The sequence below is a fragment of the Triturus cristatus genome, chromosome 1_2 (assembly GCF_964204655.1).
Source record: "Triturus cristatus chromosome 1_2, aTriCri1.1, whole genome shotgun sequence".
NCBI classification, from domain to species: domain Eukaryota; kingdom Metazoa; phylum Chordata; class Amphibia; order Caudata; family Salamandridae; genus Triturus; species Triturus cristatus.
The window spans coordinates 1087421698-1087439690 of record NC_140580.1 but is presented as its reverse complement, the minus strand read 5'-3'; the positions used below and the strand labels follow the sequence as shown (position 1 = coordinate 1087439690).

Below are 17993 nucleotides of genomic sequence, written 5' to 3'. Positions count from 1 at the left end.
ATACCCTTTGTGAATACCGAAAGTCGTAAAGTTAGGATTTTGTCTCAGATTACTTTTGTGAATCGGGCCCGATGACTTTAAATTATGATTTTCACTATCAATGTCAGGCCTACTACCTTTATCGTAATGTTTCATTACAAACAATCAGGCCCATAATATTTATCTTTACCTTGTCACCACACCAACTCAGACCTACTACGTTGGTTGTAAGCTTTCCCACGAGGAATCCATGACGTATAGCATACCAATGAAACCTAACCATAGTGACCATAGTGCAAATCTTCTATCTCCAATGTTTTTTTGGGTGTTGGGGGTCACCAAAACACTTGCCTACTATGGTAAATTGTGAGCTTTTGTGTAGCAAGATATAAGGTCCAGGCGAAATTTAAATTATAATGGTGTAATTCAGATAATTTTAAGAATTTCATGTTACAAATGTATACAAAGTTACAGTTGGCAAAGCAAAATACAATCTCTCCTAAGAACGCCTTGTTCGAGCGGGTCGTTTGCACCAAACCCCTTGCCTAGTAAGGTGATCTGTGAGATTCCATGTAATAAATGCCTGCCTACAGGCGCTAGCACAGTGCAATAACAATCCACACCTAAAAGCCTATTGCCTTCGACACATGCTTTACAAAATAGGTAATCAGGCCTATTTGCTTTGTCTTAACTATTCATTATAAACAGATCAGTCTGAGTAATCGGACATAACTTTTTCCAGTGAACCAATAAGCCTTTAGCCTTTGCCATGGCTTAGCACTATAACCAGCACAGGCCTACTGAAATGCACATATGTTGGAAGCCATTATTCACACTGTTGAAAAATTACAAATATTTACATAGTTAAAGTTGGTAAAACAATATACAGGCACTTCAATAGTGCATAATCACAGATAAACCCCCAGGGCTTGTCAGAGTAATTGGCCAGCTCCACAAACCACTGCCTATAACTGTAATCAAGGACATTTAAAAAAAAATGTGTTTTATTATTTTTGCAGAGCAACATTACAATCTGAGTATTCAAAGTCGCATTCAGTAACAATCATCAGTTGTGGAATAAATGACCCAAATCTTAATGCATATGCAGAGGGCCGCAGAGAATCAATGAGATTACATGCAACAAAATGCATGTTTATTGCCTTTAATGCACTGTAACAGCAACCAACAGTTAAAGGCCTACTGGCTTTAACACATACTTTTCACAATAAATAAGATAGACCTACTGCCTTTGTCATAACGTTTAATAGTAAGCAGATCAGACCTGTGGCAACGGACATAATGATTTCCAATACACCAATCAGGCTTATAGCTTGTCACCATCAGGAATCAGTCCTACAGTTTTGAGCTTTGCCACAAGGAAACCATCAGGCACACAGTCATAAAATTGGAAAGGTGTGCAAAATTAAAACTTGGCTAAGCAAGATAATATCTCTGTAGTACTCCTGGAAGCTATTTTAATAGGTTAATCACATACAACAGTTGCTCTGTCAAACCAGACCTAAAAATATGCTGCAATTCAAGCCCTTCATCCTTGAATTCAAAGCATCTCACAGAGGGGAAGCAAAAGGACTTTTTCTTCATAACTATTAATGAGCCAAGAATATTTGCAACTCTCTGCCAAGGGGGTATTTTATGATGCTACTGACAGCACAAAATAAATATGTGGGTTCAAAAAGTCAGTTTGAAAAAATCACTATCTGCTTTGTGACTATTCCTTTGATCATTTTCTTTACAATATATTTTGAGTTTATAGTGAAATGCCTAGTTTTAAAACTTCTTGTATTGCAATATTATATCTCTATTTAGTGATGTATATGTTTGGATAATGACTTTAAGCTAAACTTCCCTTTGATTTTGTGATCAATTTCGTTTAATAGACCATTTATGGGACATTTTAAAAGCATGGTGTTCAGACCATAATACGTCTACTAAGTGGATCTATTCTGTATTACTAGTTTGAAGAACTTGTATATCTATGGATGGAGCGCCAAAAATCTGGAGGAAACTATAGCCGGCATCGGGCTCAGACTGAAAAACATGTGGTCTTGTGTGTCAGTTCCCTGAAAATTGATCTTCTGATGGACTTCTTAAATGAGTTTTATGCTCATCCCCGGCTTCAGGTAAAGACCTAAGAGTGTTGTTCGAGTGCAGTTCTGCTATATTGTTCCGTGTTCCAGAACACAAATAAATGAATTCAAAATATTGTATGTTTGCTATTTTTTTTAATGAATGTCTAGAGCATCACATTTAGACGACCACATCCAAAATCACAAAATAAGCATTTTCTCAATATCTATGGGTAAAAAATACATGTTTTTAATATGTAGGCAATCATCTGTAGTGCCAATAATGGCTTGGAATATTTTATTTTATTTATTTATTTATTTAGGGAGTTTTGTAAAGCGCTTGGTGACGCACAGCGGCGTGTCCCCGCGCTAAGGAGCGGCTGCTAACTGGAACCTACAGAAGTGGAATACTTTACTGTTCGAATAGTGTAGTTTTGAGCTTGGATCTAAAGATTAGTTCAGATGGTTCGAGACGCAATATTAAGGGTAATGTGTTCCATCTGACGGCTGCAAGGTACCTAAAGGATCTTCCGCCCATCCGTGCTCTGGACACCTTGGGGACAACAAGGCGTCCCGAGCCAGAAGATCTGAGGGAGCGGGACGGTTCATAAGGTGTCAGCAGTCCTTTCAAAGGGAGAGGAGACCTTCCGTTGATGATCCGATGGCACATGCAGAGTGCTTTGAAATCAACCCTACTTCTGATCGGGAGCCAGTGCAAGGACCGAAGGGTAGTCTAAGTACTAGCCTTGCAGCGGCATTCTGTAGGACCTGTAAACGGCTCAGATTCTTCTTCGGAGTCCCTAGATAGAGGAGGTTGCCATAGTCCATCTTTGAGGTGACTAGTGCATGCACAAGGGTTTGACGGGCCTTTACAGGTAAAAACTTCAATGCCTTCCTGAGAGTTTTGAGGGTCCCAAAGCATGATCCGACCACCCGGTTGATCTGAGGGCCGAAGGTCAGGTCGGAGTCGAACCAAATGCCCAAGTTCTTTGCTTTCAGGCATGGGATAGGTGTTGAGCCAAGGCATGGAGGCCACCATGCCGACGTCCACGCCGATCGGTCTCCCCCTACGACAAGCACCTCGGTCTTATTTCCGTTAAGCTTAAGGCAGTTTGCGGACATCCAGGCAGCTAGGTCTTGCATACAGGCTCTGAAGATGTCCGCCGAAAGATCGGGTGCGCGCGACAGGGAGATCACCAACTGCGTGTCGTCGGCATAGGAAACCATTCGGAGGCCGTAGCTCTCTACCAAGGAGGCAATCGGGGCTACGTAGAGATTAAAAAGTGTTGGGCTCAGGGACGAGCCCTGCGGCACCCCCTGGTCCAGAGCAATTCGCTCAGAGTAATAGTCACCCTGCCTCACTTGGAAGCCTCGGCCTGCGAGAAATGAATAAATCCATTTCAACGCTGCCCCTCTCACCCCACCTTTGCTCAGACACTGTAGCAAGATGGAATGTGCCACAGTGTCGAACGCCGCGCTAAGGTCTAAAAGGATGAGAGCCATGGTTTATTAGTGACCTGTTGGTTCTTAAAAGCAGGGGCATTATTCACAGGTGGCTAGAGGTAATAGTTTGGACTGATTTGCAACTCTTGTGATTTAACTACTGATCTTTTAAATTTAAAGACACTTATTAATTTTGCTAGTTGTAGTAGGTGATCCTTTCGATTGCTATCAATCACTGTCAATTGCCATGGTGCAACTTTGAATTTTGAATGAAAACTTTTGCTAAAAAAATAAACATTCAATGAATGTCCTATTATTGGGAGTTGAAGGATCAAAAGGTTTGTGAGAGATTACTTTAGTTGATGTTGTTATGAAGGGTCAAATGGATATGTGGGCTACCCTTCTCACCTAAGTGCAATAACATTGCTGGTTGTGTCTGCAACATATTGAAAATCCCGAGAGTGTTTATGAGGCCCAAACAAAGAAAATGTTGATATTCTTTTAAGACCAGATTGGTTATAGTTGTTAAGCTAGTATGCAGTTGGATGAGGGAGTTTTGTTTGGTGGCTTTGACTGGGAGAATTCCATGTTAATTCATTATAAATTTGGTGTTTTTCTGTGCACATCTAGACGACGCCTCCTCACATGTATTCTGTGTGAAGTATCATTTTTCTGTCAGGCTGCTGCTACATGCTTGTCAATTAAATGGGTTCAGCTATGTTGAATATAAAGAAGGTGAACTGAAGATGTCTGTAGTAATTTGGGGTTTACTAAGGCATGTGCTTTTACTTTTGCCCTGTAACATGAGTGGTAGGTGGACTTTCTATCAGGCAAAGCTATCTTCAGTAGATTAAAGTCTATAATCTCCAATGATTTGCTCTTCTCATTTCAGGATTACTATGTTGTGATTCTTTGCCCGACGGAGATGGACATTCAGGTTCGAAGAGTTCTTCAGATTCCGCTGTGGTCTCAGCGAGTAATCTATCTACAAGGATCAGCACTGAAGGATCAAGATCTCATGAGAGCCAAGTGAGAGGAGGCTTGTTTGTTTTATTCTTGCTGAAATCCTTTACAGTCAGCATTGAAAAGCATTTTGTTTTAAATGAGAGCTATTCTTTATTGTTTTTATGAATGAGCAATTGTATAAAATACTGCATGTTAGACTGTGGTCAGAATCATACATGGCTCTAACAACCAGGGTGGTATCATCACATCAAATCAATTTATAACAGGGATCAATAGTTGTGTGGTCAGATACATTTTAAGGCTACACCTCATCTGTGAAGCCTGGAAGGCTTCTGTTCCATACCAGTGGCCAATTCTAAATATTAGAATATTAAAATATTGTCTTACCTAGGTTCCCTGGTTGTGAGATGGCATCATAACGCTGGATAACAAATTCAATATAGGCTGCAGATGGTAGCACACAGTGGCATTTGGGAGATGAGAGAATATGTCAGATTCTGGCAGCCAGGAGACAGAAGATTCTGCAGCGTTTGTGCACTTTGGCAGATTGTGTAAGCATTAAAAGATGTCCATTGGCCATTTGTGGTATTTGAGAGTAGTGGGTAACATCTGTTCAAAAAGGTGAATCATGCCCTTTGTAGATGTGATCCATAAAACTAGTGTACCCCACACCCTATGCCAGCAACAAGTGCTCCATTCTTTACATTTCAGCAACACATTACTGCTGTTTTCTTCTGCATTAAGACAATAGGTTTTCCTTATGACAAGGGTCACCTGATCTCAATATAAACTTTTAGATTTTAAACTTCTCCTTTTCCTGGATGACTCTGAGCTAGGCCTGGGCTAAAATTCCGTTCTGCTCGCGGAAATTGCGATAATTTGACATTTTCGCGTTCCGCGGAGAGCGCGAAAATGTCAAAATTTCCACTATCCGCATTTTACCAGAAATGTTTTGCTTGCTCGCGCTGTAAAATAATACATTCTCGCGTGCGCGCGATCGCCTCACCTGAATCCCCGCGTTTGCCGACAAATGTTCCCAATCCGGTCGCGTTCTCCACGAGATGTTGGATTGTTGGTAGCCATTTGCGCTGTCTCTCGACAGTTCGCACCCGCAGTAACGTCATGCGTCACGCGATCACGTCTTTCTTCTCGCGATCATGCACCGCGAGACAAGTGAAAACAAGATGGCCGCGCCCGCGAGCAACCGCATGGGTAAGTTGGCGAGCCACGACCACGCAGAAAATACCGGGAACGGGCGGGAAAAAAACTTCTGCATCATCGCGATATTTCCGTGTGTTTGCGGAGATTTTTAACATTTTCGCGATAATTTGCGAAAGTGAATTTCGCAAATTCCACCCACCCCTACTCTGAGCACATTTTTGGGAGAAATTGAAGAATGTTGGGTTCTGTGATTCGCATGATTATGGCAAGAAGGACTAGGACTCAAAATAATTACTGGTGAATAACCGGGTAATTTTTCATTTCTAAGGGTGACTCCCCCACTCCGACTATCGCGGCACCTACTTCATCGCTGGCTAGGGGCAGGTCCTCCTGTACTACAACATACTACTGTTCTCTTGCTTCTGTTCTTTATAGTACATTTGTATTATGATTTGTTAGCAGTTTTTCTACACGGTACACAGATGATTCTCCTCGTCTCATCAACAATGGTGCTGAAAATAGATTTTCTTAGTCGACCTTGTAGATTTAGGACACATGCACACTAAATTGAATTTTCTAGGCTCTCTTTCAGTTTCATCAATCCATTGGTTTCATTGTTTACTCTCCTACAAAGTAATAGGGCTTAATGCATTTTTTTTAAGCTGATGAGCATATGGAAGTGCACGTTTTTGCCATTCGCTCCTGTTATTTTCAGCTCACACAAAAACATGCAGGCGAAGTGCACAGTTCTGATTGAGTTAAATGTGGAGATTAGCACTAATAGATTGGAAGAGCCTAGATTGTGTAAATATTAGCAAAAATACGATAAAACTGTGAGACATTTAGAGCAATTTAGCACAAGCGCTTGATGGAAATGAAAGTAAAAGTAAAATTCAATATGCTGTAGCTATGGGCATGATTGAATGTATGGTTAAGCTCTCATGGAGTGATGGTTGTGAATTTAAAATAATAAATAACCATGAGCAAAGATGATACGCTCAGTTAGATTAAAGTATGAAATATTAACACACCCTGAAAATGTACTTTATACATTATACTACAAATCTAGCTACTTTGTACACTTTTAGATCCATAAAGGAAGAGAGTTTATCACGTTTTACATTAATAGATGTTTACATTACTTGTCTAGATATGCATTTGTGCAACAATCATGGCTTGATTTCTAAAACAAAATAAGTGTCAGGGTCCTCGTCATGAGGCCACTGCAGCTTGCATTACCCATTGCCCCTGCGTGCACTGCCAATAACAGTACCAACTGAACTACTAACCATTACACTCTATAAGTATAACAATTCCGACTATTCCAGGCCCACAAAGCCATAAGAATTGCTTGGGCCTCACCTATTAATCATTTTTAATTTATATTTAAATAATGACCAACTTTTGATTTGCTTACCTCTAAATTAGAGAAACAGCGCCACCATGTGGCAGACTGTCATAAATGTTGGTGTTGGCAATTAAGTGTCGCGCTGAGCATCGGAAACCACCAGCTCAAATTAGGCACTCATATCAATGTTTTTCTCTGTAGCCTACTTTACCGAAACCAGTGCAACTGCACTGTTTCAGATGTGACAGACGACGTTCATTATTTTAGAGCAACATTTATTGAATTTCACTTTTCAACTTTGTACAAACGTTAAAATTGCTTTATACAATTATTTTTTGACTCATACTGCCCTTTGAAAATCAATTCTTTATGGTGCACACCAGTTCCTGCACATCATTTACCTTATAGTCCATGCCGTGCAAGAACTGTTTTTGGTTTTCCCATTGCAGTGCCCATTTTCAGAGCACTGCCGTGGGAATGTCAAAAACAAAGCCCACCAACAGAAGGAAACTACGTATCTGGTGGTCAGTCTCACCACGGCGTTGACAGTGCAGCGGCGGGGCGGACCCGGTGGCCACACCGCCACAGTCATACTCCGGTCCTTAGTGTCTATCAAGAGACATGACATTGCAGAAACGTGAATTTCATGGCATGAGCTCACTGAGGATAAGAATGGACAGGCGATTATGACCCGGCACGCTGCTGGAAAACCCCTCATGCACAGGCTATCATCCCTTGAATTGGGATTCATCTTTTCATATTTTGATTGTCAACCATTCAAAGAGCATCTCAGACTAGGCAAGGCTTGGCCAGTCCCATTTTGCAGAGGACATGGGATGTGTGCCAAGTCCTATAAAAGCTGTACTGGAAACAATGGTTCACTTAGGCTCCCTTTACAGAATAACTGCAAAGTATGTGGAAATCCAATTACAATGCAATTAAATAGCTAACCAAAGTGAAGGTTCAATCAAGCTATCATAAAATAAAGTTTTAAATTCAAAACACGTTGATGAGGAAGGTGCTCAGTACCCCAGGTGATCGCACAGTGAAATAATGGGTGAGCAAAAATGTGTAAAGCAGGGCTACACAATAGTTGTCTCTTTAGAATTCGAAAATTAAATGTTAGTCTGCCCTAAGTGATAACGATGTTTCAACTACATATATTATTGTAAGGTCATTATTAGGACAGTAAATTTAGAGGGGCACCTTGGTAATAGGGCCTGCTAGACAGACTGGATCTCTGAAAACAAGACAGGCCATACTGGATTCGAAATCAAGTTGTAAGTAAAAAGTGTGGAAAAGGCAATGTCTCTATTCACTGAATATTTGAAGATGGGCTGTGGTTTGACCCAAGTTTGCTAAGAAAATGGTTTGAAAAAGTCACAGCCCACCTGGCAAAAGAACCAGGCAGTTGTGTACAGCAGTACATATGTCACTGTCTAGGGCAGGAAGCAAAATGTCCCATTAAAGGATAGTATGCCAAGGGCCAATTCAAGAAAGAACAAGAAAGAAGAGGAGGCTAGGCCTTCTCTTGCTACATACTCAAGATGTGGTTATTGCCCTAAGTTGAGGTCCAGTTAAGGCCAGTGTATGTCCAGGAAGGCATAATCCTTACCAGATTTTCAAGATATTGACTATCTACGTGAATGGGGTCAGTTTAGATTCATTAGACCCAATTTATTTTCCAGTATAAGTTTGACTTACATATGCAAATATTCTTTTCTGTAAACATTTCAGAGCGCAAAACAACTTTCGCTATTCTTAAAAGTTGGTTTTGCTCTCATGAAAGGAATTACCCACACTAAGATTGTCATGTTAGTAAATATATGAGCAGGGATTAGCAGTGTGGGGAGAGTGGGTGATATAGGGCAGGCATGACCTGTTGGTTTGTGAATATGCACAGACCCTCTTTACTGCTTGTAAGAGATCAGAGATTTACTCCTGTCAAGGGCAGCAGTCAATTCTTTTCTAACTTGGAAAAGAGTGCAGATTACAAGCCTGATTTAAACTTAGGCGAACAGAGTAAAGTCAGTCAGGATAGCAGAGTACTTTGTGTTTGCCACCCTGTCTTTACTTAATTCACCAAATTTAAAGTTTACTGCTAACTATGTGGTGAGCTCTATGGGTTTGTATAAACCACCGCCACAGCAGTTGATAGAAAGCTATTTAAAAGTTTATTGTGCATTCGTCACTGGTGACGGACACTTACACCAAACTTTTAACTGTTTTTATTTTTCCAAAATCAAACTCCCAAGGAGGAAGTTTGTTTTTTGGAAAAATAAAGAATAACGGTTCACCACCATTGGAGTGTTCTCCCAAGTTCTGGGATCATTTTTTTAGGTTTCGCCTGTGCTTGTGAAATCTATTGTATTCAATATAAATATTAAAAGGGGCTTACATCCTGCTCCCTTGTTTTTCCTTGGTTCCTGTGTTTGCCACTTATTTTTACTCCATTTCTATTGGCTGTAGCATATTATTTCCTGTTGTTCCTCGTGTGTTTGCTCTTATCAGTGTCCCGAGGACCAAATACTGTTTTTATCCACTTTTGGGGAACTTTTTTTTTTTAGCTTTTGCCTGCACAACGCTTGCCCTGTGTTTGCTTATCTTATAGCTCTCTACAGTTGGTCTCCATCCCTCATGTTGCTCTCCCACTTTTCCCTCCTTCCACTCACCACCAGTAGCTCAAATACCGAGCTTACCTCGGCCATTGTGAGATTGCCGCCATCATGGAGTCAGGCAGCAGTTGCACTAATAGCAAATTATGTTTCTGACCCCTTTCCAAAGATAAACTAGGTCAGAACGTTGAAACATCACGAAGACTACACTGCTCTAGTTTTCACAAGCGCCCATTTTCTTCAATGTGAGCTCATAACTTATATCGACATTCTAATGTTTTTGTTAACTTCAATGCACCAATGTTGTTTATACTTGCATAATTTTGTAAACATTGGGAAATGTCAATTTAGGCATTATATTTACTTTGAATGATAGACAACAGGGGTGTTAGTGCAATTCACTGTTCAAGGAGGGGTCTTTTGTTTGTTAGGTCTCACTGGCGTTGCAGCGCGAAGCGCTGCCGCCAACGAGACTTATTGTCGCCGTGTTTGCTCCCAAGGGAGACAGACCAGGGCACGCGCAGCGATCGGGGTCTGTGGACGCGCAGACGCACAGACACACGCGCGCGCACACACGCCTAACGCGCGCGCACACACCTCGTTGCTGACTTGCTCCACGGAGACAGCTTGTTTTTCTTAGCTGTTGTGTTTCTGTGTGTTTGGGGTCTCGTTGCTGACTTGCTCCACGGAGACAGCTTGTTTTTCTTAGCTGTTGTGTTTCTGTGCGTTTGGGGTCCTGGTGAGTTGGCTGTTTGGACACGTAACGGAGTTGTAGGTGTTGCCGTTCATCAGTTGTTCATTTTCTTGTGGGTGTAGGTTTCTGCTGGGCTCAGTCTGCAGGCGCCTCTATTCAGTCTGTTAGGAGTTAAGGTTGTAACCCTTGCACTCATCGTGCTGTGTTCATCCAGATACCGCGCTTCAGTCGTCCACGAGGAAGGAATGTTAGAAAATTACATTGGAAAAAAGCATAAGGGGTTCAGTAGATGATGTGTGGATGGTCACGCATGCGTGTCTGTGCGTATGAAGCATTTTGCGGCCTGTATAATTCGAAAGCGGAAAACAGAGAGGCTACTGAAGTCTGGTGTCGCCTGGATGACACTGGTCAAAGCCTACTGTTTCTCCATCTTAAACTGTAAACCATCACATTACATCAGGCCGTGGCGTGGCGTGGGCCCCATGGCCTCTGTATGAAGTGTGCAGTTCAGCAATGATCACCAGTGAGCCCCGGTGCCACTGCTCCTGCTGCACCGTGGAAGGCACGGCAATGCAATCTGAGATGACCACCCTTCACCTCGTATTTGCTGGTTTTAATACAAGCAGCGTCATTTGTGCAAATGTGTTCATGTCGCCCCTATAGCAGAGTATTTTTGTATTTTCGTTCCCCCAGACCCCCTTGGATCACGCGTCAGAGTTCAGATCTGAGCAGACATCAGTTTCCCCCACACTCCTTGCCGTGTGACGTGTCAAGCCTCTCCAAGCCTACATCAGAGGCACAGGTTTTCACACTCATCTTTCTGCCTTTCAAAGCCTGCTGATTGTTTTTCAGGCCATTGTTAAAGGACACTTCCGGTGCAGGGTGCGCGGGACCGGAACAAACACAAGAACAAACGAGTTCTGCACAACGTGTTCTTCTTGGCAAAGCAAATCATTTTTAGCAAATAAAAAAATTTGCTTAGGTGGTTTTAGTATTGCCAGCAGCAAATCACATCAACTACAACATATTGAAGGGACAGGCAGTGGCGTAGCAAACAAGCCTTTGCAATGCAATAGGTCTCGCTTTGGTATTGTAAATAACAATACCTTTTATTATTGCAGGTGTTTTTTAAACACATAAATAAAAGCCATTGTCACTTACAATGCCAATTGGTCCAAATCTAGCAAATGCGAGACCTATTGCATTGCAAATGCTTGTTTTTACTTTTGTCACGTGAATGGGGTGTTTCCTGGGTCATGGGCATTTATTTTTTAGTTTATGGTTTATACATGTTTGGGTATTGAAGGGCTTCAGGCGCACTGGGTCGTTTTTTCACATGGCTGGTGGTGGGACTATGTGTTGGCGACTGCACTCCATATGCATAAAGTTTGCATTGGAGACACTATCCACAACATGGTTGTACCTGCAAATGGTTTGTTTTATTCTTCTGATATGGCACTTACATACCGGGGATGCTCCTTCTCTCATGAATGTGTGCCATAACCTATGTCGACATTCTAATGTTTTTGTTAACTTCAGTGCTCCAATGTTGTTTATACTTGTATACTTTTTGTGAACATTGGGTGATGTATGTCAATTTAGGCATTATGTTTACTTCATATGAGAAGCAAGTGGGGTGTTAATGCTATTCACTGTTCAAGGTGGAGCGTTTCGTTTGTTTTTACTTTGGGCATGTGCATGAGGTGGTTCCTGGGTCATGGGCGTTTATTTTTATAGCTTACGGGTCACACGTTTGGGTATTTAAGGGCTTCACACTCACTGGGTCGTGTTTCACATGGCTAGTGGTGGGACTATGTGTCGGCAGCTGCACTCCATATACATAGAGTTTGAATTGGAGACTCTGTCAACAACATGGTTGTACCTGCAGATGGTTTGTTCTATTCTTCTGGTGTGGCACCCTCCTTCTTTAATGTGTGCTCATAACCTAGGTCAACAATCTAATGTTTTTGTTAACTTCAGTGTACCAATGTTGTTTATACTTGCATAATTTTTATAAACGTTGGGAAATGTCAATTTAGGCATTATGTTTACTTCATATGAGAAACAAGTGGGGTGTTAATGTAATTTACTGCTCAAGAAACCCTTTTTATCCTCCGAACTTCTTGTGAGTGTGCTCTCTTAATACCATAACTCACCTTTCTTCCACGAGGCTTGGAACACATTGTTTTCCAAGCCTGGCTTTCAGCCTTTAGCCCCGCCTCTAGAGTCCAATTGCTTCTTTGCAGTATGACTGTCAGCATCACGCATCAACAAACTCGGGGCTTCACCATGGTAATGCCCAATGCCCAGGATAGGATTGGTAAGGCGGGCACTCAGGCAAAGGCCGAAAGGCCGGTATCCAAGGTCCAGCTCTGGGCCACTTTTTTGGGAAGCATGGGGTCTGATTTGGGTAGTGTCTGTTGTTTGCATTACGCCAGCGGCCCAGTGGGTGCCTGAGTGGCCTTTCTGAAGGCAGATGGGCCTCCATTACCTCCCTTTTACCAACTGGGCAGAGGTGTCACTACCTTTCTCTCGCTGGGCCTGCCCTTAATGTATGCAGATTGAGCTGGGGTAGGGGGCCGAAGCAGAAGTGGCCTCTCTTATATTAAGCTGTGGTTCTCCAGTGTGAAATAATCCATGCTTTTTTTTATCTAAGTGAAGTTAAGAAAACATGCCTCTGTCAGAGACCCACCCCTTCTTTTTATCAAACTTCATCAAGCAATGTTTTGCGGAAAGGCAATATGCAAATGTGGGCCACTTTTTTTAGCGTGCCCGGGCCTATTTTTGATCCCAATCCAACCCTGCGCGATGACATGCCTCGTGCTCTGTTCGGTGTCTTTCATTTATTTGACTTGTTTTTATTTCTCTCTTTTCCCAATATCCTAACTGGATTAAAGCATGGGACATGCTCTCTCCATTGCAGAGTTATCATCTAATCTGATCCCCACGTAGTTTATGAAACAAGACCAGACAAGATTGATGCGGGGGCTTTTCAAGTCTGACATCATGTGTAAAATCGGGAGGCAATGGGCTCTGGGGGGCACCCACCAGGACTTGTCACGTCAGCCCTGTGTGGCTTCAGCTGCCATTTCCCAGGTCTGGGCGGGTCAGGCCTCTTCCCGGTGTTCCACTAAGGACTGCTGCAGAGAGACAGAGTGAGCTACACGATTCTCCAGCAGAGTTACTTATTGCACTCCAGTCCACTTCACCCATCCCCGCCATTGACACATAGCATCACAGCAACAAATATTCAGAATTAAAAGGATTAATTGGGGGGGATAGGAGCTTCAGTTACAACACCATCAAGGAGTGGAATGCCCTTCCGCTCCCTCTCAGGAAGTCCTCCTCCTTGTTAGAGTTCAGGAAATTGCTTAAAACATGGCTTTTTAGTAATTAGTTTTTCTGACACAGTTCCCGGAGACCGTGAGCGCCTAGACACCTTCCGGTAGTAGCGCGCATAATAAATTGTCATAACATAACATAATATTCACGAAGGGCCCGGCGCTGTGGCCAGGGGCTCGCTTCTCAGGTGGCCGCCACATTCAGTAATTGCCCCATACCTCTCTCCACAGCATACAATTGTTTTCATTATGTTTCACCCAAACTGACCCAAAACGAATTACTCCTCGGGCGCTTTCTTTCCCAAGGACTGGGTAGCACTTCAATTAAACAGGCGAATTTTATCTTACACACACGGGCAGAGAAATAAAGCCAGGGAAAGCGCATCATTAACCCCACTTCTAACTACAGGAAAAAAAGCAGAGCTCATGCAAAACTCCCATAAAGCTTTGCTGGCGTTAGCCATCCTTCTGCTACTTGAAGCTACTTCAGCTCAGAGAAGGGAATCACTTTCCACCTGACTTCAGCTCCCATGGTTCGCCGTGCAAGGCAATAAGCAGACGTCAGCAATACACTCATGCATTGTGAGCCCGTAATGCACAGTTAGGTCCCCTCGTTTTCATTCAAGGGTTCCTTTTTCTTGCCCCCCTGCGACGGACTAGTCATAGCTCCACTCTGTTTAATTGCAGCAAAGAGGGTAATGTGTTTAAGAAGTCATTGGGGACCCCCTCCTCCGAGTGAATGACAGGGCCTTCTTCAAAGACAACAAACAGGATGCATGGTAAATAAGACCCGGCTTTTAGATCGAATAAGGCAGCGCTGAAAATCTGCGGCAACTGACATGGGGGCGGGGCTTCAATAAAGAGGCTGCAAAGAGGAAGCAACAAGTGGGATTAGAATATTGTTTCAGCATAGGTGGGGTGTGGCGGGGGTGTGGCAATTGTATTAAGGGAACAATGGGGATGTTAATGGAACGAGCTGGCGGAACTAACGGAGGCTGCCGCATTCGGTTTCTGTATCAATATTAGGCCTGGGCAAAAATTTCGTTCCGTTCGCGGAAATTGCGATAATTTGACATTTTCGCGTTCCGCGGAGAGCGCGAAAATGTCAAAATTTCCGCTTTCCGCAGCTTGGCGATAATTTGTTTCTTGCTCGCGCTGTAAAATAATACATTCTCGCGCGCGCGCGATCGCCTTACCTGAATCCCTGCGTTCGCCGACAAGTTTTCCTGATCCGGTCGCATTCTCCATGAGATGTTGGATTGTTTTTAGCCATTTGCGCTGTCTCGCGACAGTTCGCGCCCGCAGTGACGTCATGCGTCGCGCGATCACGTCTTTCTTCTCGCGATCATGCACCGCGAGACAACTCAAGACAAGATGGCCGCTCCCGCGAGCAACTACATGGGTAAGTTGGCGACCCGCAACCATGCAGAAAATCTCGCAAACAGGCGGGAAAAAACATTCCGCATCTTCGCGATATTTCCGCTTGTTTGCGATAATTTTAAACATTTTCGCGATAATTTGCAAAAGTGGATTTCGCAAATTCCGCCCACCCCTAATCAATATTGCCCCCAGTATGCACTGGGCGGAGTTTTGATGTATAGGCCTCCCGGTCCAGCCAGCACGTTTCTAAATGCCCTGGATAGTGTAACTGCCCACCTGGCCCTGCGATACTTGCATTTTGTCATCCATGGTTAGGGTGACCAGATCTTGAGAACCAAAAACCGGGACATTTTGCAAAAACAAAAGGACTACAATTTTACATCAATGGTACTGTGTCGCATGACAACTCCTATCAAGATAGTAACACAGAAGAAGCCCTAAGAAAATAAATAAAATGTAATTCCTAAAACCAGCATCCTACCTGTTAATTAAATTGCTTCCTTTTAACAGCTGCTAACTAGCACAGCTTTAGAACACCCAATAAGTGCCTCTCACTGGTTTCAGCTAACCCCCTCTAAAAACCGGGACATTAGCCAAAATTGCCGAAATTTGCCGGGACAGCTGGTGAAAACCCGGGACTGTCCGGGCAAATCCGGGACGCCTGGTCACCCTATCCATGGTGATCTTTATATTCACATAGACAATCCGGAATTTGGGGACGCTCTTGAGTTTCTAGATATTTTGAATCAAATCTTAAACAATTTGTTATGAAACCCACTCGCCGTGGTAGTCATATTCTACATCTAGTATGCTCGAATAAGGCATTACTAATGGATGACCCCCTTTCAGTTATCTGGTTAGACCATTATCTGATTAAGTTTGCTTAGCAAATGCGGAGTAAGCCGGTGCAGGCGACTAGGGTCAATAGGCAGCGGGGTAAAGCCTTTAGTAAGATTTACCCCCTGGAGTTTAAAAAGGAACTACTAGGCCTACCCCCAAGTTGTCAGAGTTGTCGGGGACATTAAGGAGGCATCATTCAGCTGTATAAGGTGGCTCTATAAAGATGTTTAACAACTTGCCCCTCCCTGCTACTTTGGGAGAGGAAGAAATACCCCTTATAAGCCCTGGTTTTCTGGACCTGTAAAATTCGAAAGACAACATTGTAAGAAGCTATAGCGCAAATGGAGGAAGAATTATAGCCAAGAGGGCAAAGAGATCTTTAAAAGGGCACAAAATAATTATTATGCCTCCATTTTTAGAGCTAGAAGCCTCTATTATGAGGAGCGTATTGACCGCTCTGGTAACAAGGCCAAAGAAATGTTTGCAATCATTAAGAGCTTCTTCTCTCCAAAAGCCGAGACACACCCCAAAGTGGTCTCGCAGGAATGGTGCAATGAATTGGCAGGATTTTTTGCTGATAAAGTTCAAACCATCCAGGCCAACTTTGCTGACATTCATAGCCAGGAGTTGGAGGTGGGCTCCTCTCCTGTAAGAAACTTAGCCTCCAGGCCCAAATAGAGGCGTATGAAGTCATTTCTTTGGAAGACTGTATTGCGCTCAAATCGCTGAAATCTGGCTCCCTCAAGGATTTCTCCCCTCCTAAGTTACTAGCGGCAGGAGCTGAGTTCATTAACCCAGTGGCCAACATACTGCTCAACCTATCTTTAACCTCTGCTAAGGTACCCTCTGGTTGGAAACAGGCCAAGATCTTCCCCAGCTTAAAACACCCTCATTGGATCCTTCTCTGCCTTCTAATTGTACGCCCATTTCGCTACTCCCAGCAGTGGCTAAAGTCCTTGAGAAGCAGGTGAATAAGCAATTATCAAGGTTCATGGAGCTAAATGAGCTATTTCAGCCAGCTCAATCAGGCTTCAGGACCCTACACAGCACTGAATCAGCACTGACTGAACTATCTGAAGTCATAAGGGACACTCAAGACAACGGGGGCAGGACGGAACTGGTTCTACTGGATTTATCGGCGGCTTTCAATACGTTGCCACATGCCCTCCTCCTCACCCGGTTACAGTAAATCGGTATAGACGGTTTAGCCTGGAATTGGCTCAAATCCTATTTGGAAGATTGAACCCAACAAATTAGGATTCCTTCTTATTCAGCTGCCCCCCAAATACTAGATACTGGGGTGCCTTAGGGCTCTGTATTGAGTCTCCTGTTGTTTAGTATGTAGATGTCTCATCTAATTCAGTTAGCAGACAAACTCGGAGCTAAAGTCATCTCATATGCAGATGATACTCAGCTGCTCTTTTCCTGGATAAAAGAGAGCGAAGCAAATTGCTCATATGTCAAGGCTTGCCTCACCGCAGTATTTCGCTGTCTAGCAAAGTCCCAACTGAAATGTACCGAGGACAAGACGGAGATTCTTCTCTTTGGGAATTTCCCTTAGCAGTTCAGGCTCTCTTTTAGGCCAGAGCAATCCCTAGCCCGCCACTGACCCAGGGCGGATTGGTAAAAAACTTTGGGATATGGTTTGACGATAAGCTGTGCTTTGGACCCCAGATCAAAAGGCTATCGGGAACTTGCTTTGGGATTCTGAAAATATTAAAGAAATTCTTATTGCTGCTCCCCACTCATGCTAAGAAAACGGTCATCCAGGCCCCAATCGCGACATGCATTGACTATGCCAATGCACTATATGTTGGCCTACCAGGCTATCTTCTCAATAAACTCCAGGTAATCCAGAATGCAGCAGCTAGGTTGTTACTCTACCTCCCCAAGAGGGCTAATGTCATGCTGCATCCCTCTGAGCTTCACTGTTCACCTGTGAAAGAAAGGGTGAAGTTCAAATCTCTGGTAATGGTTCATTCCTTATATGGCCCGTCCTATCTGAGATCAAGATTTAGCTTCTCTATACCGTCCAGGCAATTACAATCTTCCAATGAGCTAATGGCGTGCACTCCTAGGGTCTTCAAACAGAGGGCAGGTGGCAGATCTCTGACCTCATTGGGGGTGGTGGCCTGTAAT

At 43.3% G+C, this 17993-nt stretch overlaps 1 protein-coding gene across 4 annotated transcripts in view; it reads left to right on the top strand.

Annotated features, from left to right (window-relative positions):
- KCNT1 (potassium sodium-activated channel subfamily T member 1) overlaps positions 1-17993 on the top strand; it is a 1722207-nt gene that overhangs the window by 1350620 nt on the left and 353594 nt on the right. For all 4 annotated transcript variants that reach the window (XM_085613491.1, XM_085613497.1, XM_085613504.1 and 1 more), the window contains exons 12-13: positions 1956-2120; positions 4402-4538. In XM_085613491.1, coding sequence (XP_085469617.1) covers positions 1956-2120; positions 4402-4538 — 302 coding nt within the window. The remainder of the gene's footprint in view (positions 1-1955; positions 2121-4401; positions 4539-17993) is intronic.